Source organism: Brachyhypopomus gauderio, chromosome 16, assembly GCF_052324685.1.
Source record: "Brachyhypopomus gauderio isolate BG-103 chromosome 16, BGAUD_0.2, whole genome shotgun sequence".
Classification (NCBI taxonomy): Eukaryota; Metazoa; Chordata; class Actinopteri; order Gymnotiformes; family Hypopomidae; genus Brachyhypopomus; species Brachyhypopomus gauderio.
The window spans coordinates 1,071,936-1,094,906 of record NC_135226.1 but is presented as its reverse complement, the minus strand read 5'-3'; the positions used below and the strand labels follow the sequence as shown (position 1 = coordinate 1,094,906).

The 22,971-nt window shown below is 43.8% G+C and overlaps 1 protein-coding gene across 1 annotated transcript in view; it reads left to right on the top strand.

Annotated features, from left to right (window-relative positions):
- Positions 1-22,971, top strand: part of fndc3ba (fibronectin type III domain containing 3Ba) — a 186,984-nt gene that overhangs the window by 34,050 nt on the left and 129,963 nt on the right. Inside the window, exons 2-3 of the mRNA XM_076975704.1 lie at positions 17,983-18,117; positions 20,156-20,231. Of these exons, the coding sequence (XP_076831819.1) occupies positions 18,007-18,117; positions 20,156-20,231 (187 nt within the window). The 5' untranslated portion in view covers positions 17,983-18,006. The remainder of the gene's footprint in view (positions 1-17,982; positions 18,118-20,155; positions 20,232-22,971) is intronic.

Below are 22,971 nucleotides of genomic sequence, written 5' to 3'. Positions count from 1 at the left end.
TTCAAACCTGAAACACAATGCAACATTAAAATTGGTCAGGTAAATGTTCATTCCCCTGTTTTTGAGGGGTGTTTCTTTACACTACCACATATCGTTACGGGAAACACTGCAAAGAACGTGACACGCACTACGGTCACTCGCGAAAGTATAAACCAGGCTTTTTATGGTACTTGCTTTCACTGGATGTGAAAGACGCCATTAATCTACATGCGTTCATTTTCAAATTCTGACGTGCCTGTTTTCCATGTTAAAACCAGACTCTGTGTGAACGCCTTAAAATAGAAATCTCTATTGTTAGGATCATGTCAGAAATAAACCTCTCTTTCTGCAGTAGGCCTATGGTTATATTCCAACTTGGTAGTAACACGGACGTTTACAACAGTTGTTGATCAGACACTGACCCAGGCTCAGTTTATCAGATATTAAATAATTTAAACTTAAATAATTGTAGGCTGTACTACTGAAATCCATGATCTAGGTTTCTCAAATTTTGCAGTATTTATATAAACAGGTGTACAGCTTATTTTTTTAAAGGAGGCATTTTGTATACAATAGTTACAGGTTTCTACAATAAATTGTTCATTGAACAAAAAAAACCTTGTACTTTAAGGGGCAGTGTATCTTTTAATAATATATGTAACAAACTGATACCGTGATAACCGTGATACCGCGGTATTTTCTGAGACGGTTATCATACCGTGAAAATCTCATACCGTTGCAACCCTAGTTGCACCACAGACTGTCCAGGAGTTGGCGGATGCTTTAGTCCAGGTCTGGGAGGAGATCCCTCAGGAGACCATCTGCCACCTCATCAGGAGCATGCCCAGGCGTTGTAGGGAGGTTATACAGGCACGTGGAGGCCACACACAATACTGAGCCTCATTTTGACTTGTTTTAAGGACATTACATCAAAGTTGGATCAGCCTGTAGTGTGTTTTTCCACTTTAATTTTGTGGGTGGCTCCAAATCCAGGCCTCCATTGGTTAATAAATTTGATTTCCATTGATGATTTTTGTGTGATTTTGTTGTCAGCACATTCAACTTTGTACAGAACAAAGTATTCAATGAGAATATTTAATTCATTCAGATCTAGGATGTGTTATTTGAGTGTTCCCTTTATTTTTTTGAGCAGTGTACTTTGATATGTGCTGATTATATGGTAGAAGCCTTTTTTGATATAGTGTTTTTATTCACCACTGAAAATCACCAATATCATAGAATTCCCCCCAGACATTTTTTTTAGGTCTCAAAAGTAGGACATGTCCGGGAAAAAGAGGACGTCTGGTCACCCTAATTCATCTTGTTCAGAGTTTGTAAGTGTTTGCAGGCTGGATGGCAAAATGGACCCATTAACTCTGATTGTCAGTTTTGGATAATAATGATTTGATCGCAAAATACTGTAAACGTTAATATTGGTTAATTTGTAGGCTACTAATATAAATGTGTGGTAGGCTGTTCTTGGCTGTCCAAGTATGTGTTTTGTGCTCACATTAACTGTTCCTAAATGAAAGCTATAACTGTAGCTGTTCTAAAAAGTTCTAAGTTCTCTCCTCGTTTCTTTTCAAACTGAATAACAATCTGATATTTTGATTGAAATATTGATTGTTTCGATTGAAACTACCAAGAAGTTGTTTCAATGAAACACATCAATGTAAGTTATAAATATAACGCACAGAAGACACACCAGCTTTAGCTGTCAATAAGCGCTAGTTAGGTTAGATATCTTAGCTAACTAACCATGACGTGCTGCAGTATTCACTTAACATTAGCTGGCAATCATAAAGACGATGTCACGCCGAGTTGTGTTTTTAGCAACAGTAAGCCGTGTCTCTCTTCATGCTGACTAATCATGTGCCCATTTTATAGTGTAATGTTTTTATAGGGTAAGGGCATTTATTGAGGGTAAACGCAGGGCAGTAGGCTCACCCTTAGAATCCGACAGACGGATTTTACGTCCAAAATGCACCTTGTTTTCTCAGCTAAATTAAGGCAAACTTGTACTTCTATGTCAAACCTACGACGTAGCGGGACCTAGGTTATCTGTTTTTTGTGTACAAAGTGTTAAGCCCAGTTTTTTAAGTTGCTACATGTTTGTACATACAGAACACTTGTATTTTTGATCTTTGACATCTTTGATTTGTGATATATAAAAACAATTGATAATCAATACTTATACTTTTTACTTTCAGTACTTGAGTAATACATTTTTGAATAAACTACTTGCAATACTTAAGTACAAAAAATGCTGAATACTTCTGTACTTCTACTTAAGTAAAGTTTTTAAAGAACACTTCAACTTCTACTCAAGTAAATTTTTTAGAGTACTTGTACTTTTACTCAAAAATGTGTCTCTAATACTTTATACAACACTGCTAGTAGGTGTTTTGCATTAAACTTCTATTCCAAAGAGAAAGCTGTAACTGTGGCTGTTCTGAAAGGCGTTTCAGTGTTTCCCCTCCACCTTGTCTCCTCAATTATTTTCAAAACTGAACAGTTGGATATTTTGGAACTTTAAGAGAAGCACTAATCTCTGGTGTTGGAAGATAAATAGGCAGAACGTTATACATTCATGTGGCTATATAGTGTGGTTTGCTTTTGTCGTATACTGGACACTGTATACTAGGTGTGTGACGAGATCTCGCGAGACGTAACTCCGTGAGATTTCTCGTGGTGTTAAAAATCTGTCTCGCAAGATTTGTGATCCAGCAAGCAGCCAGAATGAGGTGTGAAAATACAGGTATTACTGTTGAAGATGCCCCCGCCACTTTCACATCGTTAGTTTGGCAGCATTTTGGGAACCTGGTGGAAATGATAAATGGCAAGAGAGTGACTGATAAGACACTGACCATATACAAACATTGATTGGGTTAATGGGCACTTTTTTCGTACCATACGGTTAAGCTGCTCCCACAACAGCTCAATGGGGTTGAGATCTGGTGACTGCGCTGGCCACTCCATTACCGATAAAACACCAGCTGCCTGCTTCTTCTTTAAATAGTTTGTGCATAATTTGGAGGTGTGCTTTGGGTCATTGTCCTGTTGCAGGATAAAATTGGCTCCAATCAAGCGCTGTCCACAGGGTATGGCATGGAGTGATAGCCTTCCTTATTCAAAATCCCTTTTACCTTGTTCAAATCTCCCACTTTACCAGCACCAAAGCAACCCCAGACCATCACATTACCTCCACCATGTTTGACAGATGGTGTCAGGCACTCTTCCAGCATCTTTTCAGTTGTTCTGCGTCTCACAAATGTTCGTCTGTGTGATCCAAACACCTCAAACTTTGATTCATCTGTCCATAACACTTTTTTCCAATCTTCCTCTGTCCAATGTCTGTGTTCTTTTGCCCATATTAATCTTTTTCTTTTATTAGCCAGATATGGCTTTTTCTTTGCCACTCTGCCCTGAAGGCCAGCATCCCTGAGTCGCCTCTTCACTGTAGACGTTGACAGTGGCGTTTTGCGGGTACTATTTAATGAAGCTGCCAGTTGAGGACCTGTGAGGTGTCGATTTCTCAAACTGGAGACTCTAATGTATTATCTTCTTGCTCAGTTGTGCAGCGGGGCCTTCCACTTCTCCTTCTACTCTGGTTAGAGCCTGTCTGTGCTCTCCTCTGAAGGGAGTAGTACACACCATTGTAGGAAATCTTCAGTTTCTTGGCAATGTCTCGCATGGAATAGACTTCATTCCTCAGAACAAGAATAGACTGTCGAGTTTCAATTGAAAGTTGTTTTTTTCTGGCCATTTTGTGAGTTTAATCGAACCAACAATTGTAATGCTCCAGATTCTCAACTAGCTCAAAGGAAGGTCAGTTTTATAGCTTCTCTAATCAGCAAAACTGTTTTCAGCTGTGCTAACCTACTTGCACAAGGGTTTTCAAGGGTTTTCTAAATATCCAATAGCCTCCTTACAGAGTTGGCAAACACAATGTACCATTAGAACACTGGAGTGATGGTTGTTGCAAATGGGTCTCTATACATCTATGTAGATATTGCATTAAAAACCAGATGTTTACAGCTAGAATAGTCATTTACCACATTAATAATGTATAGAGCGTATTTTTGATGCATTTAATGTTAGCTAAATTGAAAAAAAAAACAGCTTTTCTTTCAAAAATAAGAACATTTCTAAGTGACCCCAAACTTTTGAACAGTAGTGTATCTCACTTGAACAGAGGTAGCAGGGACAGAAAGACGCTTTGGCAAGTTGAGACAGCAAAGGATATCGGGAGCAGTGTGGGGATGTTAATATTCTTAAAAATGAACATGGCAGTGTAGTTGCAGCAAATTCAGTGACATACTTGTTCAGGCTCTGTTTGCACTATTTGCACTCTGTATTGACAGAGAAGAACTTTTTGTTTTGTACATAATACTGTGAGTCCCCGCTTAACGACGGGTCTCGTTAACGACGGACCGGAGTTACGACCGACTTTTTTATTTTATTTCGCACGGTGCGCGGAGGAACTGTGGGGTGTTGTGAAGTGTTGAGTACGATAAGCCCATCTCAGCAACGCGATCACTCTTTCTCACGCTGTATGCACGAGAACATTGTTAGTTTTTTTTTATACTGTATTTATGATCAAAGCGTATCTAAATCTAGGGTCGCGCTTAACGACAAACTGCATTACGGGTCTTTTCAGTCTCTTACATAATGCATGTTAAGAGTTATAATAAAACATTTCAAAATGCATGTTTAAAGTTAAATAAAAGTCTGTTGTCCAGTCATATAATTTGTAATTTTAGTGTTAATTAAAATATCGTCTCGGATCTCGTGAACCCAATCTCGTGTCTCGTCTCGTGAACTGAGTGTCTCGTCACACCCCTACTGTATACTAATACAAGGACCAGTATGCAGTATTCAGTACTAAGCATATCTTACATTATTTTGGAAATGGCCTACTGCAATGTGTGGCTTCCTCGTGCAACTCACCTGTGAACTTCAGTTCCGTATTACATTCACTGGTCTTCACGTCCCTACAGGATGCAGGTACCGTGTATCTGTGCGACTGCGTGCACCAAATTGTGAGCACCATACTGTGATGGTTCGGTACAAATACCGTTGCACCTCTCAGCTGGATCATATGGAGTTTTACCAGTTTGTCCTGCTTGTTTTATTTTGGACAAAAATTTCTACCTCTGTGTTTTCCTCTATCCAGGGAATAAGGATATTGTGCCATGATAGTGTCCTTGTGGTGTAGTTAATAAACAAATGTTTTTCTATGACCTTCTAAAAGTAATAAATGAATAAATGGTAACTTGTGAAGCACATTTCTTTATTGTGCAAATGGACATTTACACTACAGGTAGAACAGACAGCATGGATCATAAATAACAAGGCCCATAACTTACAACCAGTATGTTTGAGTTAATCACACACATTATCCACATCATGGCAAAATCTGTATTGCAGCAGTGCATTATACGGGTACATCACGCAGCCATGTGTGACGTGACCTAGGTGGAGGTGGGGAGATGGAGGCTTTGTGTAGCGTCCCTTACTGATGACCCTGCAGTAGCAGGTCCATGGTCCAGGTGCAGACTGCTGCTGCAAGCGTAGCATGGCCAGGTCCGTCCTGCGTTTATAAACACTGTAAACATGTCACTGGCCCACACACACACCTGCAAGCAGGACCCCGGATGTGACTGGGCACCAGTCTTCCACACACAACATTTGGACTCTTATGTGTGTGTGTGTGTGTGTGTGTGTGTGCGCATTTATTGGGGGCTGAACTGACTCCAGCTGGTGTTGTAAGTGTTGTGTAATTGTCTATTGCAGCTGGTCCACTCCAGCAGGAAACAGGAAACTGAGGCGTGCATGACCAATGTTTTATTTCTTTATTTTTCTCACAGTGGCAGGTGAGTCACGGAGCTGAATCACACTAATGGAGAGAGAGCGTGTGTGTGTGTGTTTGTGGGTGTGTATTAGAGACAGTTACAGGCTCCTTTCTGCAGTCATGTGACAGCATCATCTGTCTGACCTGTGAGATACTGACATCATAGCAGGAAGTATAATATACAGTGTGAGCAGTGTTTACATATCAGTCCACTGTGAGCTAAGCTTCCCCTGAAGGCAGGGTTCCTCCGTTCAGCATTATTAATGGAGTGGGAGAGACAGATGCTCTGCTGACCTGGCAGAAAGAACTATGAAATGAAAAACAAATCGAAATAGAACGAGGCAAACTTTCACATAGTGGGTGGCCAGTGATGGTCCTGCCTTTGTGTGCCTGCCTCAGGTTGCGGTTGGTGTTGGGGAGGGTGTATGTGTGGGGGCTAGAGACAACCACTGATCTTTGCCACCTAGAAATTTCCCAATTCGTGGATCACCACATCCCAAAGGTGTTCTATTGGATTGAGATCTGGTGACTGTGGAGGCCATTCGAGTACAGTGAACTCATTGTTGTGTTCAAGAAACCAGTCTGAGATTATTCACACTTTGACATGCGTTATCTTGCTGGAAGTAGCCATCAGAAGATGGTACACTGTGGTCATAAAGGGATGGACATGGTCAGCAACAATACTCCAGTAGGATGTGGCATTGACACGATGCTCATTTGGTACTAATGGGCCCAAAGTGTGCCAGGAAAATATCCCCCACACCATTGTACCACCACCACCAGCCTGGACCATTGATACAAGCTTTCATGTTGTTTGTGCCAAATTCTGATCCTACCATCCGAATGTCACAGCAGAAATCGAAACTCATCAGAACAAGCAACGTTTTTCCAATCTTCTATTGTCCAATTTTGGTGACCATGTGCGAATGATAGCTTCAGTTTCCTGTTCTTAGCTGACAGGAGTGACACCCGGTGTGTCTTCTGCTGCTGTAGCCCATCCACCTCAAGGTTCAACGTGTTGTGTGTTCAGAGATGTTCGTTTACATGCCTCGGTTGTAATGACTGGTTATTTGAGTTACTGTTGCTGTTCTATCAGCTCGAACCAATCTAGCTATTCTCCTCTGACCTCTGGCATCAACAAGGCATTTGCGTCCACAGAACTGCTGCTCACTGGATATTTTCTCTTTTTCGGACCATTCTCTGTAAACCCTAGAGAAGGTTTTGCGTGAAAATCTCAGTAGATCAGCAGTTTCTGAAATACTCAGACCAGCCCGTCTCACACCAACAACCATGCTATGTTCAAAGTCGGCTCAGTTTGAACTGCAGCAAATTGTCTTGGCCACATTTAAACTAATTTGCGTTAATGAGTAGTTGGACAGGTGTATCTAATAAAGTGGCCTCTCCCATCTACTACAGTTCTTTACCTCCTCTCTCCTTTCCTCCCTTCCTCTCCACTCACTGAACAAGCATTTTATTGTTGTGTTTAGTCCTTGAAGGACTTTCTGTTTAGCTTTTTATCTTTTGGAATTGACACCTTATTAACCAGACAGGAGAGCAAGGAACCTCAAGCATTCTGCAGTGTTGGGACATTGTCCAGTGCAGTGTGAAGAGCTCTAGCATACACACGTTCCCGTGTTTCAGTTGTTCTGTCGTCTGGGAGGGTCTCCTCATGGCTGTGCATCGTCTGGGGCTCGGTCCTGGTGAGAAGGCTGTGCTGCTATCTCATCCATGCAGGTGCTCCAGAGGAGGGACTCCTCCATTACCAGGCAGTCGCCCAGCTCCTCCCTCTCTGCCCTGCTTCCACCCCTCTTCTCCTCCGCCCTGCCTCCACCCCTCTTCTCCTCCGCCCTGCTTCCACCCCTCTTCTCCTCCGCCCTGCCCCCACCCCTCTTCTCCTCCGCCCTGCCTCCACCCCTCTTCTCCTCCGCCCTGCCCCCACCCCTCTTCTCCTCCGCCCTGCCTCCACCCCTCTTCTCCTCCGCCCTGCCTCCACCCCTCTTCTCCTCCGCCCTGCCCCCACCCCTCTTCTCCTCCGCCCTGCCTCCACCCCTCTTCTCCTCCGCCCTGCCCCCACCCCTCTTCTCCTCCGCCCTGCCCCCACCCCTCTTCTCCTCCGCCCTGCCTCCACCCGTCTGCCTGAGCTTCCATTCTGGCTCTTTCTCATGCTCTCACTCTGCTTTTCTGGCCTTTAGAGTGTGAGCGCGTGTCTGCGTCCATGCGTGTCTCATATTTGAAGGTGTGGCTTAGTAGTTCTTGAAATATTATTAATTACTTTATGTGTATGGTATGGTTATGCCTCAGTGTGTGGCCAGCAGTAGTTTGTAAATGTAAAAAACATTTAATTTTGTCAATTGTCAAATTTATTTATATAGTGCTTTTCACAACACACGTTGTCAGAAAGCAGCTTTACAATCGTATGGGTCCAGATCAATGGGTCCAGGGTCAATGATAACAGTATATTCTTAAAAAAAAAAAACTCAAACTGCACTGTTCCAAATTATTATCTTTTTGTAGCATGGAAGAAATTGGTCAGTCAGAAACTCTAAATACTTTGTCATTTTCACAACTTCAGGTACCATAAAGGGGCCTACCAGCTCTCTCTACATTCCAGCCCAAAACATGATGCCGCCACTAGGGATGTCCCGATCCAGCTTTTTGAACTTCCGATCCGATAGCGATATTTATTTGCACTTCCGATCCGATACCGATAACGGCCGATACTGATACCGGCCTATCCGAGCATGTATAAAAAGTTTTATCAAATCAAATATATTTGTATAGTGCTTTACACAACACATGTTGTCACAAAGCGCTTTACAGGATTTACAAGGTTAACAATACTATGGGTCCAAATCCCTAATGAGCAAGCCAGAGGCGACAGTGGCAAGAAAGAACTCCCTAGATGGTGGGGAATAGGAAGAAACCTTGGGAGGACCAAGACTCAAAAGGGAACCCATCCTCCATTGGGCGGCCCGTTAACACACATTACACAAAAACAAATTATACAGACGAATACACAAGTCACAAACAAATCACACAATCAGGCTAAGTATAATGTAACCAGAATGAAAGTTCTTGGTGTTGATATTGTCAATGTAAATGTCTTGTGATGAACGCCAGGTTTTCATTCCGTGTCGGAGTGATGATACTGGTATTGTAGGCTCCGACTGCAGTGTCGACTGCAGTGCCCAGGTGAACCTCGGAGAAGAAAGATATGTGATGTGGTAAATATGTAACAGATTCAAAGGCCAAACTAAACAGATAAGTCTTTAGTCGAGTTTTAAACATTGAGACTGTGTGAGTCCTGAATAAAGGCAGGAAGATTATGCCACAGTTGTGGAGCTTTAAAAGAAAAGGCTTTTCTTCTTCTTCTTAATTTCAATGGGCAGTCATGGCCTGATGGTTAGGGAATTGGTCTTGTGACCGGAGGGTCCCGGGTTCGATTCCCAGACCTGAGGCCATGACTGAGGTGACCCTGAGCAAGGCCCTTAACCCTCAATTGCTCACTTGTATAAAAAATGAGATAAAAATATAAGTCGCTCTGGATAAGGGCGTCTGCCAAATGCCATAAATGTAAATGTAAATTTTTGTTATTTAGCCAACTTACTTTGTTGTCAAACTCATGTTGAAAAGCGTTTTATTCTTGATAACAAGTAGCCAGCTGAATTAGGTGTGTTTAAATAATACACAATGGTTGGTAAGGAGAAAATGACCTGTTTATTTAGCAATTAATAAACTCAAAATAGACAAAATATTAAATAACAGAAATGGCATCAGTAAACCAAGGATTAAAAAGCCACAAGTGCAAATAATATTGTAAATTATATTAAAAAAGCAAAACATACAACCTGAGTGGAAAATAGTCTATTAACAAATAGTCTATTAACATTAACATCCATAAGTGCTCTTTAACAAGTGTAAACCAAAGCTTAAAAACATCAGTGCATATATCGTAAACTAATTAAAAGCAAAATGCCTTCTACTCCACACTTTGCTGTTCCATCCCTATCGATACACTCCCTTCAATTCAAACGTTTCTGCCAGTGTTAGTTGTGTAGGACCTTTCTTTTTGTCTTCGGTTTTCTTTAGAAACTCGTCATGTTGTTTATGGTGGTATTTCGCTAAATAAATGCTTGATTAGATTGGTTGTATTAAAAGTTCTTATAGCTTTACCACAATGCTTGACTTTGCTGTGGCATATGTTGCACTCTACCTCTTCGTCTTTGTCATCCTTTAAGGTAAAATAATCCCACACAACTGACATTTTTACCGATAACTTCAAATTTACATGGCCGTCTTAATGGTTAAGACGATGCCGCGGAGCTAAATTGGGGAGATGCTATGCTCGTGTGCTGAAGGTGTGCTGGAAAATGCGGACCGGATTTTACTCTCACAGGCGAAAGCACAGCAAAAACTGGAATGGATTATCTAAATGGGTGCACTGGAAAACCCGGATCAGACTTGAAAAAAAAAAAAACTGGATCGGGAGTATGGATCGTGCCTGCCGATATATAGTGTTGCACGGTATACCGATACTAGAGTAGTATCACGATACTTCGTCATTAATAACGGTACAATATCCAATTTGCTTAGTATCGTTGCTATAGGGCTGAGTGCGTGTTTTTTTTTATTTATTTTATTTATTTATTTTTTAAAAGAGCAGTATTTCCAAAGAGTGCCACATGGGGGCAGTGTGTGCGTACAGCAGTGCAGCGCTTGCCTACTCTCTGCAGAATAAGAAGAAAACGTGTAGGATGGCTGCTAATACAAGCAATATTGCGAACCGTCCTCAGCTTGTTTAAAAAATACACGCACAAAGCGAAATATTGAATTATTTTGCTTACATTTCAGACTGTCACATCAAAACTGGTCTGCAAATGGTGCTTTAAAGCTGTACCAACCAAAGGAGCCAATCGATTATTTTTACATAAAATGCGCTTTCGTTTGACCCACCCAAGCTTTCGTAATGCACAGAACAGTTTGTAATGCTAAAATGGCAGCTAAAACAAACGCAGTGTGTTCGCAGCTCGTCTTAATTAAACAAGGAAAGCAGCAGAAGTGCTGTGTGGAAATACTTTGGATTCGAAGCAGATACAGATGGAAAACCGAAGGACATGAACAAGCCAGTTTGCAAGTGGTGCTTTTCGGAACATTTCAACGAATGGTCGTGCACCTCTCGAATTTTTTAATTTAGCGCGCGGTGTGCCGCAGCGCAGTGAACAAAGTCGTGTTTGCAGGGTTCATACACCTTTACAAGGTGAAATTCAAACACTTGTACGTCACTTTCAAGGTCCATTTCAATATTTCCCAGCACGTTAAACTTAATTAAGTTAAATATTTATACATATACTCGAAATTATTAACTTTTTTTATCACATTATTTAATGGTTGTTTATTTTCAAAACGCCCAATCTTAACGTCTTCATGTTCTCATGTTCCGTCCTGGAATTACAAGAGGCTCGTATTTGTTAATGTAATACAAGAGAACTGTTCAGTCAGACAGCTATTTGTTTCAAGCATTTTCAAGCACTTTAACCTAAATTCCAGCACATTTCAAACCTGAAACACAAAGCAACATTAAAATTGGTCAGGTAAATGTTCCTTCCCCTGTTTTTGAGGGGTGTTTCTTTATACTACCACATATGGTTTCGGACAACACTGCAAAGAATGTGAGACACGGGAAGTATAAACGCCTCCACCGTTTGAGCAGGGTCGCGCGAGGTGTGCAGACGCGCATGCTACGTTCACTCGCGAAAGTATAAACCTAGCTTAACACAACGAATCTGGCCAAACACCTGAAAGCACGCAGATTTGTACAAAACACAAAGAGGTTGGTGATTATTCCCATTTCTAGTATTATAGCATACAACATTGTGTCCGATTATGGTATCCTAGCAAATGTTTGTCATATTCTTGGTTTAAGAGCCATAAGTGCGACAGCATACAGGGAGAAAAGAGTGATCGTACTACAACGGATCAATCATCTATGAATACTGAACTCTACTCTAATACTGAAGTTTTAGTTACTTAAAGTTGTTCAAAGTATACTTAAAATACACTTTTTGCACTAGCTTTTTTTGACTTCTAAATGTGTATTCCAGAGTGCACTACTATTATTTATGTTAATTTATATTAATGTGCAATTATTTATTTTTCTGTTTTAATGTGGTAGGGACTACACCTTTTATTTATTTGACATTTGTGAAACAAAATACTCATTCAATAATATTCATTTGTTTGTTTATAAAAATAAATAAAAAGGCTTTAAAACGGAAATGAGCACAGTAACTATTATAATAATAATAATAATAATAATAAAATTTTATTAAAGATGCCTTTCAAGCCACCCAAGGCGCTTACAGAATAAAAATAAGAGACAAACAGAAGATCAATTTAAAAACAATAAAAAAAAAATAACAATTGATAAAGGGAGAGAGTTCCACAACTTGGGGGCCACAACACTAAAGGCTCGATCCCCGTATTTCCAGAGTTTTGCGTGCGGCACAACCAACCGGTGGGCATCAGCAGACCGGAGTGCATGTGACGGAGCATAGGGGGACACGATGTCAGAAAGATAAGATGGTGCCAACCCATGAATGGATTTAAAAACCAACAATACAATCTTGAAATTAATCCGGTCAAGGACAGGAAGCCAGTGCAGATCTTTTAAGATCGGGGTGATGTGATCCCACTTCCTGGAGCGGGTGAGAACTCTTGCTGCAGAATTTTGGACATATTGCAGCTTCTTAAGGCTACTGGCAGGCAGCCCAATCAGCAAAGAATTGCAGTAGTCAAGCTGAGATGTAATAAAGGGATGAACAAGGGTCTCGGCCACAGAGTCAGACAGGGAAGGGCGTAGGCGCGCTGTTTTTGAGGTGGAAGAAGGCTATTTTGGTAATGTTGTTAACGTCTTCAAACAGTAATCTACTGGTGATTCCCAAAAGCCGATTAAAGATTCGCGAGGGTGATTTTGCCACTATGGCCCAAAGCTCTGGAACTCTTCCTGAAGAGCTCAGAGGCATTTCATCCCTGCACAGCTTCAAGAATAATCTCAAAACCTTCCTGTTTAGATCTGCTTTTAGTTAAGAAACTCTCCATCTTTACTTTTAAACATTACTTTATTACATTATGTTGTCTATTATTTTATAATTTGTCACTTTATTTAATTATTTTATTGTTTGTGTTTCCTTTTTATCTTTAATTCAGGCATGAAAATCTAAAATACATTTACCAGATCGTACATTTCCCAGTGGATTTAATTGGGTGATTAATGGTTTCAATCCTTTTAAATTTTGCGGTAAAACAAAGTTACTGCCGTTCGCTACAACTTGCGTTGAACACTGTCAGAGCTAGCCACAAGCTCTTGTTAAAAATAGGGAGATAGACAGGCCTATTAAGTTTGCGTCAACCCTGTGTAGTTAACGATGACATAAAATAAGAAACAAGATTTTTTTCTAGTGTCTCTGTAGTTGTAACCGGTGAATCCAGGGACGTGTGAGGATAACATTCGCGCCAGGGCTGAAAAGGTTGGAGATGAAGTTGTAAACTCTTGTCATTTAGTCTACCCTGTGCTTTACCCATGTTAGAAAATAAAAACATGTGAACCCTGGTATTTTTTACACTCATTTTCTCCGCTGATGTATTTATTGGTTCATTAAGACATAATGGTTTTGACTGAGCCATCTGGAATGGCGAAAGCGGCTCGCGTTTACGGATCTGGCTCCATACATTGACAAGACAGGTCAATATTTTTCAGCGCAACATTATCGTGAGAGAAGACGACAGAGAAGAGCGTGTCATGAAAGGCTTGCCGTGTGAAAGCTACTAAGCTGTTGCTATTATGTTGCTATTATTTTTAGTCGCTGCTGTAGCTTCTGTCACCGTTTTGCTACATTCACAAACATAGTAGCCTACTAGTTACTCGCTTCTCCTGGAACGTTCGCTAGCGTCCCTGCGGGTCTAAAGTGAGAAGTAAACTAATCCGCACTCTGCATTCCTTCAATTGCTTCAATTTTGGAAATTTTTTGGTATTAATTGTTTAATTGTTAATTAATAGTTTGGTTAATTGGTATTTTTACTATTATGGATTTTACTATATTTGGCAATACCTGTCGCCGTACCCCCGTGGCATCACCTGTAGCCGTACTCCAGTCAGTGTTACCAAATCCTCAGTATGGAGAGTCGCTATTGGTTGTCCTAAAAGTCCCTAGAATTTGCTAAATGATGTCATCACCTAATTTGCATAATACATGTTTTTGAAGCTGTAAAGGAATAACGTTGGGGGAGAAGAAAGTGAGTAAAAAACACCCTAAATATGTTAGAACTACAAATGAACCACATCTGTTGCCTTTGAAATAGGCAGTCACTTCTCTAAAGAACTACGTGACTTTAATGCTTTGTATAAATCATTTTTTTGCTGTGTTGTTAGTATAATGTAGCAGTTAGCAGGTATGAAGTGAAGAATGACTGAGACTATGTGAGTTAAATGCAGTGATTTCTTTTCGTGTCTCACTGAAGACTAAAGCATTTATATTTACATCCCGCTCTGTAAATACGGGGCGGGGTGTCAGCGGCAGCTTTGGGCATGCGCAGTTCATTTGCAGTGTGGACGTGGAGCGGTGAGGGTCTGCTCTGAGTGTGAGACTGCACTGAGTGTTGTGGGCGGGGCTCACGGCAGCACCCGCCCCAGAGGACAGCAACTGAAGAGCGTGTGTGTTCAGAGTCTCCAAAAGTCTCCAATAACACCACAAAAAGTCGCTAGATTTGTATAGTGGTGTGGGGTAGGGTATGGGGTATGGTAGGGTATAGTGGTGTGGTGTAGGGTGTGGGGTATGGTAGGGTATAGTGGTGTGGTGTAGGGTGTGGGGTATGGCAGGGTATAGTAGTGTGGTGTAGGGTGTGGGGTATGGCAGGGTATAGTGGTGTAGGGTGTGGGGTATGGCAGGGTATAGTGGTGTGGTGTAGGGTGTGGGGTATGGCAGGGTATAGTAGTGTGGTGTAGGGTGTGGGGTATGGCAGGGTATAGTGGTGTAGGGTGTGGGGTATGGCAGGGTATAGTGGTGTGGTGTAGGGTATGGGGTATGGCAGGGTATAGTGGTGTGGTGTAGGGTATGGGGTATGGCAGGGTATAGTGGTGTGGTGTAGGGTATGGGGTATGGCAGGGTATAGTGGTGTGGTGTAGGGTATGGGGTATGGCAGGGTATAGTGGTGTAGGGTATGGATCCCTGTGGTTGACACTGCAGTAGCTAGGCAGTACTCGCGAGACGTCTGTGTGAGGGAGAGGGTCTCTAGATCCCAAAACCAACACAAATGGTTACAGCCAGTGACTGGCAGGTAGGCCTGTCACAATAACAACATTTTCAGAACGATATATTTTGCGAGAATTTATTGCGATAAACGATAATATTGTCATTTTAAAGTGCCATTATAGAATTTTTTCTTGCTTCTGGGCTCCCCAAAGGAGCTTTAAAAGACAATGTGCCACAATAATAATATAGTAGCATAATACAATTACACCGGTTTGCAGTAATGTATTGTAAAGCTCATGTATGGGGTCATATTTGATCTTTACCACATATATGTAGTGACGAGCGACGTGAGGGTCCGCGCGGCGAAAATGATGTAATCGCGGTGACTCCGCCCGTGCGCGAGGGCTTCGCGCGCTGTCACGAGGTCGTGCACCTCTCGAATTTTTTTACTTCGCATGCTCCGCGCCTCAGAGGAGGTTCACGCGAGGTGGGTGGAATCACACGCTACGGTCACTATAATAAACAACCATTAAATAATGTGATAAAAAGCTAATTATTTCGAATAATTTCGAGTCCTATTAGCCTCAAATACGTTCGCGAGCTAACACATCTCCACTTGTGTGTGTGGAGGCACCAGGGTACCCGCGGGTCCTTAAAAAGTCTTAAAATGTCTTAAATTTAATTTTCCATATTCAAGGCGTAAAAATGTCTTAAAATGTCTGGAATTTTATGAGGGGAGGCATTAAATTATTATAAGTGTGTGTTGTTCAGTTGTTCTGGCGCGATGTGAACTTTGCCGAATCTAGCGCTAATGCAGAAAATAACCGCTCCAGGGTCCTAGTGCTAGATTCCTAGCGTTGGAGTATACGGCCTCAACAACGTCAACAATTTTCGTTCGCCAACCCCCCCCCCCCCCCCCCCCCCCCCCCGTCAACAATTCTCGTTCGTCCCCCCCCCCCCCCCCCGTCAACGATGTGGAACACACCTGCATCCCCGGTAATAGTATTATTTTTTCTTGTGAGAGGTATTAAAAAGGTCTTAAAAGTCATTGAATTTGAGATTTTAAAATGTGCAGATACCCTGGGAGGCACTGTTATTGACGCATGCGCTCTACATGTACTGCACTCATTTCCTTCTGAAATCTCACGTAGTTGCGGTTTATTCTCATGTAAACAAATCTGCGCGGAAACCCAATGGCCAATTATCGACATCAGCGAAAATGATCGCGGTTAAAAAATTAACGTAAGATAAGTCGATAATGTAATTATCGCGAAAGGCCTACTGGCAGGGTGTTCTCAGGTCTGGGGACATTTATATTCTTCTGACAGGATGGTTTATCATAACATTTCAAACAATATAACAATAAAATGCTATAGACTTTTATAATGTCAGAATTTAGTCTAATACAGATTTCCATACAAACTCTTGAGACAGATTTATGTCAAATAGAGAGAGAAAACATCACTAAAAACGGGTCCTTCCATCAGAACATCACCTGATCATCAGAGCATCACCATTTCCTCTGTGCCGGGGCATTTCTAGGCCTTGATAAGGCACTATACAAGAGTTCATATAGATCTGATCTGGCTAGCCAGCGGACGCCCCGATGCTGCTTCCTACCTGAGGCCCAACATCCACAGCGGAGAGACTGTGACTCCTTGGCCAAAAATAAAACTGTAATTATGGACTACTTCTAGCTGTGCCACCCAATGGAGGATGGGTTCCCTTTTGAGTCTTGGTCCTCCCGAGGTTTCTTCCTAATCCCCACCATCAAATGGAGTTTTTTCCTGTCGCCCCTGGCTTGCTCATTAGGGATCCATATGATTGTAAAGCTGCTTTGTGACGTGTTGTAAAAAACCGCTATATAAATACATTTGGCTTTGACGGCAAACTTGTGTCCTATTTGGCCATTCACTGCGGTGATAGACCTACACACACTCCCTAAGAAGCCCTTTGACCAATGGTTGTGTGGTGGTCACGTACATGATCGGCCAGTTGCAGCATGTAAGAAAGTGAGAATGGCCAGAGCAAACCAGAAACATCTGCAGTGTGTGACGACCGCAGAACACAAATGTCAACATTAAAGGAACTCTGATTCCAGATGTTTTAGACATTTTAGAAATCCCAGCCTGTTATATTTTTAGGTCCAAAAAAGAGATCCAGGAGAAAGAGGACATATGGCCACCCTACAAATGTATAACCTGCAAATGAAGATTCATGTTAATAATATTACTAACAGGACCAAAACAGTCACATCATACAATACGTACATTTGTTCATCATTCTTAATTTTCCTGTAGAGACGTGCCCTCTCCTTCCTTCTCCAGTTGGGAGCATGTTTCTGGGAGGCCTGGGATCTTATGGCCAGGGCGGGAGTGTCTGGGCCTCGTCGTGTTGTTGTTGTTGTTGTTGTTGTCGTCTTGGACATATGGTGGTATGTTGACTCTCACGATGCTGTGGGGTGTGGGAGATTTGGCGCCGCCCAGCGTGGGGAGTCCAGCCGCTGCCCCACACCTGCTCCCATCACATGTCTGTCATACCACACTTCTTTTCCAAGAGTCATTTCCTGTGATGTTTGGGTGCGTGTGCATGCGTGCGTGTGTGAGTGCATACATGTGCAATAAAAAGCTTCCTGGTAAGACTTGGAGTTAATCGGGGATGAAAATGAATCATCATAGCAGAACTTCCAAGCTTGTGTTCTTGACCTCTTGGATCAGGTGTGTTGTAGAGAGTGTGCTCGTGCCTCGTTTGGGGGTCTCCAATGCCTGGCCTATTGCTGCCCTAGCAACCCTCTTTGATGATTCTTTTGAGGTTTTCTGGATTAAATGCACCATTATAGCTGTAAAGTTGAGCTGTCCTGAAACACACATGCACACACTGCACCTGTGTCTCTCTCTGAAGGGCAGTCCAGGACGTCCTCCATGAATGTACGTCACAATGATGATGACCGATCAGATCCCATTGGAGCTGTCAACACCATTGCTGAGTAGAGAGGTGCCCATGATGGCCATGGTGAACGGGGACGGAGCACAGCAGGTAGGTGGATGTCGGTCGCATGAAGGGGGTGTTAAGGTCTCTGTGCACATGCTAGCAAGGGGGGTTCTCTGCATTATCATGTGGTGATCTTCGTGTGTACACATGTGCGCATACGTGGAGGGCGAGAACTCCAACATCCAGCATATCTCTGTGTGTGAGAGAAACATCTACTTTAAGTCCTGAACCTGCCCATGGACATAGATCTCTGCTTTCTTTTGACTCTTAGGTGGACATTGTTATATATGGAAAAGATTGTATGAACATTTAAGGAAGTCATTATTAGAACACTGGCCCAGCTGTCATGCTTGTTGGTCTGAGGTGAAGCTGTCTGGTGTTTCTGTTGGGCTCTGTATTTCACTATGGTCCAACTGTATTAACTCATCATTTCTCTCCAACGAGGTGATTTTGCCTGTTTTTTTAGGACTACATGCAGCATACTGAATACTCAGACCTTATACCCTGTTGTCAACAGAAATACAGAGGGTTTGAAATGAACATGCACACACACGCACACATGTATGTGTACGCATGTGTGCATGTTTAGAAAAGTCATCTACTAGATACTGCAGCAGACACACCTGTTGTGTGTAATAGGTTGAGTGTTTGTACACAGGTGTGCATGTACACCTGCATCATGCGTATGTGCTTGCTCTAAGCATATTAATGGGCATGCACTCTCCTGAGGGGTTTAGCAGTGTGTAGTGTGTGTGTTTGTTTCTATAGAGAGTGAGAGAGTGGAGAGGAAGATGAGTAGACCGGGGGGGGGGGGGGTCTACGCACCTTTATACACACACACACACACACACACACACACAACCCCCCCCACATACACACACACACACAACCCCCCCACATACACACACAACCCCCCCACATACACACACACACACACACACACACACACACAACCCCCCCCACATACACACACACACACAACCCCCCCACATACACACACAACCCCCCCACATACACACACACACACACACACACACACACACACACACAACCCCCCCACATACACACACACACACACACACACACACACACAACCCCCCCCCCCCCCCCACACACACAACCCCCCTCCCCCCACACACACAACCCCCCTCCCCACACACACAACCCCCCCCCACACACACAACCCCCCCCCCCACACACACACACACACACACCTTCACATATAAAAACACACACTCACCTTCACATATACACACACACACACACACACACACACCTTCACATATACACACACACACAACCCCCCACATACACACACACACACAACCCCCCCACATACACACACACACACACACACACACAACCCCCCCCACACACACAACCCCCCCACACACACACACACACACACAACCCCCCCCATACACACACACACACACACACCCTACTACATACACACACACACAACCCTACTACATACACACACACACACACAACCCTACTACATACACACACACACACACACACACACAACCCTCCTACATACACACACAACCCTCCTACATACACACACACACACAACCCCCCCACATACACACATACACACACATCCTCCCCCACATATGCACCTTCTCTCACACACACACAATCTCCCCCACATACACACACACACACCTTCACATATAAGAACACACACACACCTTCACATATAAATACAAACACACACCTTCACATATACACACACACACACCTTCACATATACACACACACACACACACACACACACACACACACACACCTTCACATACAGTCCCTGACACAAGTTCTGTCGCTTATCCATGTTGTGGAAACAAAAGCTTATAACCTGACTTTAAATTCATTGATTGGTTTTAGAAATGACTCGTATGAAAGCTGAAACCCTCCCAAATGAGATTTAATTTATGAAAATAAATTTGCTTTACTGCAGAAATATTGATCATTTAATGACCCACCTACCCACCTCTGTCTGTGAACGATAATTAGTTCAGTGATGGGAGATGTGTGGACTGATGCAGAGACTGGTAAAGACCTCCTTTACTCCTGTCAGGTTATCCTGGTGCAGGTCAACCCTGGCGAGACCTTCACCATCAGAGCGGAGGACGGCTCCCTGCAGTGCATTCAAGGTACGCCCAGCTCTCACCTGTCCTGCTTGGTCTCTCAGACCTCCACGAACATGCTCGCTCATACTCAGACCGTCCTTAAGATTAGACCGTGTCACTCTCTTGAATCAGGATGGTTTTGTATGGGAGTGTGTTGGCTTGTGTTTAACTTCATTGCTGAGGCTGCGGTTATCTTCAGTGTCTGCTAGAGAGGCGCATGATGCACTCAATCAGGTTTAGCATGTAGAGGTTTTCCTGGGCCTGGGTTTTCCAGAGTTTATCTCCAGTTCCTTTCTGTTTGATTGTTCAGGGTTGAGCTGTCTTCTGGCTGAAAGCTCACATGTCTGAATGAAGTGTTACGAGGCGGCCACAAAAAGTGAGGGAGCAGGCGCAACCGTGGAATGCTTAGAGTTAATCACATCTCTCCATTGATGGGACCTCAACATGCATCTGAAGTACCTGTGGGACCCTTAGCCAGACAAAGAGAGGCCAAGGTGCCAGCGTGTGTGGGCAGGCTCCTCGAGGTGTTGCGCAGGTCTGTGGGACGTCAGAGATCAGGGTAGGGGCAGACGCTGCTGCCTTCCTACTGAAGTGACATGCCTGTTTAACGGAGTTACTTGCCTTTGGGTCCAACACGAGCGAGGAGTGGGGCCTTGTGGAGCTTTGGGAGGAGCCATCACACACGAAAGTCTGCAGACTGCATTTCTAATGCATCGGGCTAATAAACTAGATGGTCTTCATTTTTGCACAACCCCACCTTCTAGCGTAACTCTACCATATGCTGTCTGTGCTGTTGATTGCATGGTTGTGAGCTAGAATTAATCAAAAATGTGGTCTATGTCAGCGTTCCAGAGCCCATCAGAGACGGCTCTATTGACCCTGGACAGCAGCTCAGTGGGACGGCAGCAGCCGGTCCTCCACTATTGACCCTGCTGGCTGTCACTGAGCACCATATTAACACCTGGGCTAACAAATCAATGGAAAGCTCTCAATTAAATTATATAAATGAAAAGGAAGAGGAATGTCTCGCTTTTTAATGTCTCTATACATCAGTCCTGCTTGTACAGCACCACATCACCACCTCATGCTCATCTCTCACTGGGCTGATGTGGGATCTTTTCAGTAGAGCCACAGGATATTTCTCCATAAACTCTGATATTTTACAGCACCTAGAGAGTGTGTGCGCGTGTGTGCGTGTATTTACACAAAGTCTGAGTTGAAAACAACACAATACAACACAGTACCTTCATGAATATCCCCTTCCTAATACTGTTAACTCCTGAATGATTCAGAACCGGTGGGTGATGGAGGTGGGGGCGGAGGGTGATGCAGGTGGGGGCGGAGGGTGATGCAGGTGGGGGCGGAGGGTGATGCAGGTGGGGGCGGAGGGTGATGCAGGTGGGGGCGGAGGGTGATGCAGGTGGGGGCGGAGGGTGATGCAGGTGGGGGCGGAGGGTGATGCAGGTGGGGGCGGAGGGTGATGCAGGTGGGGGCGGAGGGTGATGCAGGTGGGGGCGGAGGGTGATGCAGGTGGGGGCGGAGGGGCGCATCTCCTGCATGTGTTTACAGGAGAGGTCACAGGGTTTAATTAGAAGCATGGAGAGGAGATGTGGCCCTTGGAAGAATCGCTTTTTACAGAGATCCTTCTTTGTCATTATGCAAAACCTCAAGGCAGAACCCTGGATTTAAGATTTTATATAAAGTAACCACTGTTTAGCCTGCGGTGCTGTGACTCCTGGAGCTGCTGTAGCGTCCCAGCTGAGCTCCGGAGGGCCCAGACACTCCACAGGTCACTCGCTCAACTTCACCCAGCTTCTGTTCACTGGTCTCGCATGACTCCATATAACGAGGAACCGTACTTTAGACTGTAGCCTGAATGTGTTTACAGGTTGTTATTCCACTTCTGAATACGTCCAGCTAGACATTTGAGAATAGAAGGGGTTGCTAAGCCTCTTTCTTGTATAGTTTTATTGTATTTTTACAATAAACGGCACAATAGTTTTATTGAAATGTAAAATGTGGTGTTGCACAACCAACCATTGGATTATTTGATTTGATATTGGATTATATATCTTTACATGAGTGTGGTGCTGGGCTGCCCCTCCCCTGCAGGCTGTGGGAATGGGGTCTGTGTGACTGGGGTAGTGGGGTCTGTGTGGCTGGGGTAGTGGGGTCTGTGTGGCTGGGGTAGTGGGGTCTGTGTGGCTGGGGTAGTGGGGTCTGTGTGGCTGGGGTAGTGGGGTCTGTGTGTGGCTGGGGTAGTGGGGTCTGTGTGGCTGGGGTAGTGGGGTCTGTGTGACTGGGGTAGTGGGGTCTGTGTGGCTGGGGTAGTGGGGTCTGTGTGTGGCTGGGGTAGTGGGGTCTGTGTGTGGCTGGGGTAGTGGGGTCTGTGTGTGGCTGGGGTAGTGGGGTCTGTGTGTGGCTGGGGTAGTGGGGTCTGTGTGGCTGGGGTAGTGGGGTCTGTGTGTGGCTGGGGTAGTGGGGTCTGTGTGTGGCTGGGGTAGTGGGGTCTGTGTGGCTGGGGTAGTGGGGACTGTGTGGCTGGGGTAGTGGGGGTAGTGGGGTGTGTGTGGCTGGGGTAGTAGGGTCTGTGTGGCTGGGGTAGTGGGGTCTGTGTGTGGCTGGGGTAGTGGGGTCTGAGATGTATGCCCTTTGCTGATGTATGGCTGTACTCACTAGGGTGTAAAGGTCAGTTACTGATCCCGGATCATTTCTCTCTCTGTCTGAGAGGATAACACACCATTTTTCCTCAGACTAGAGAATC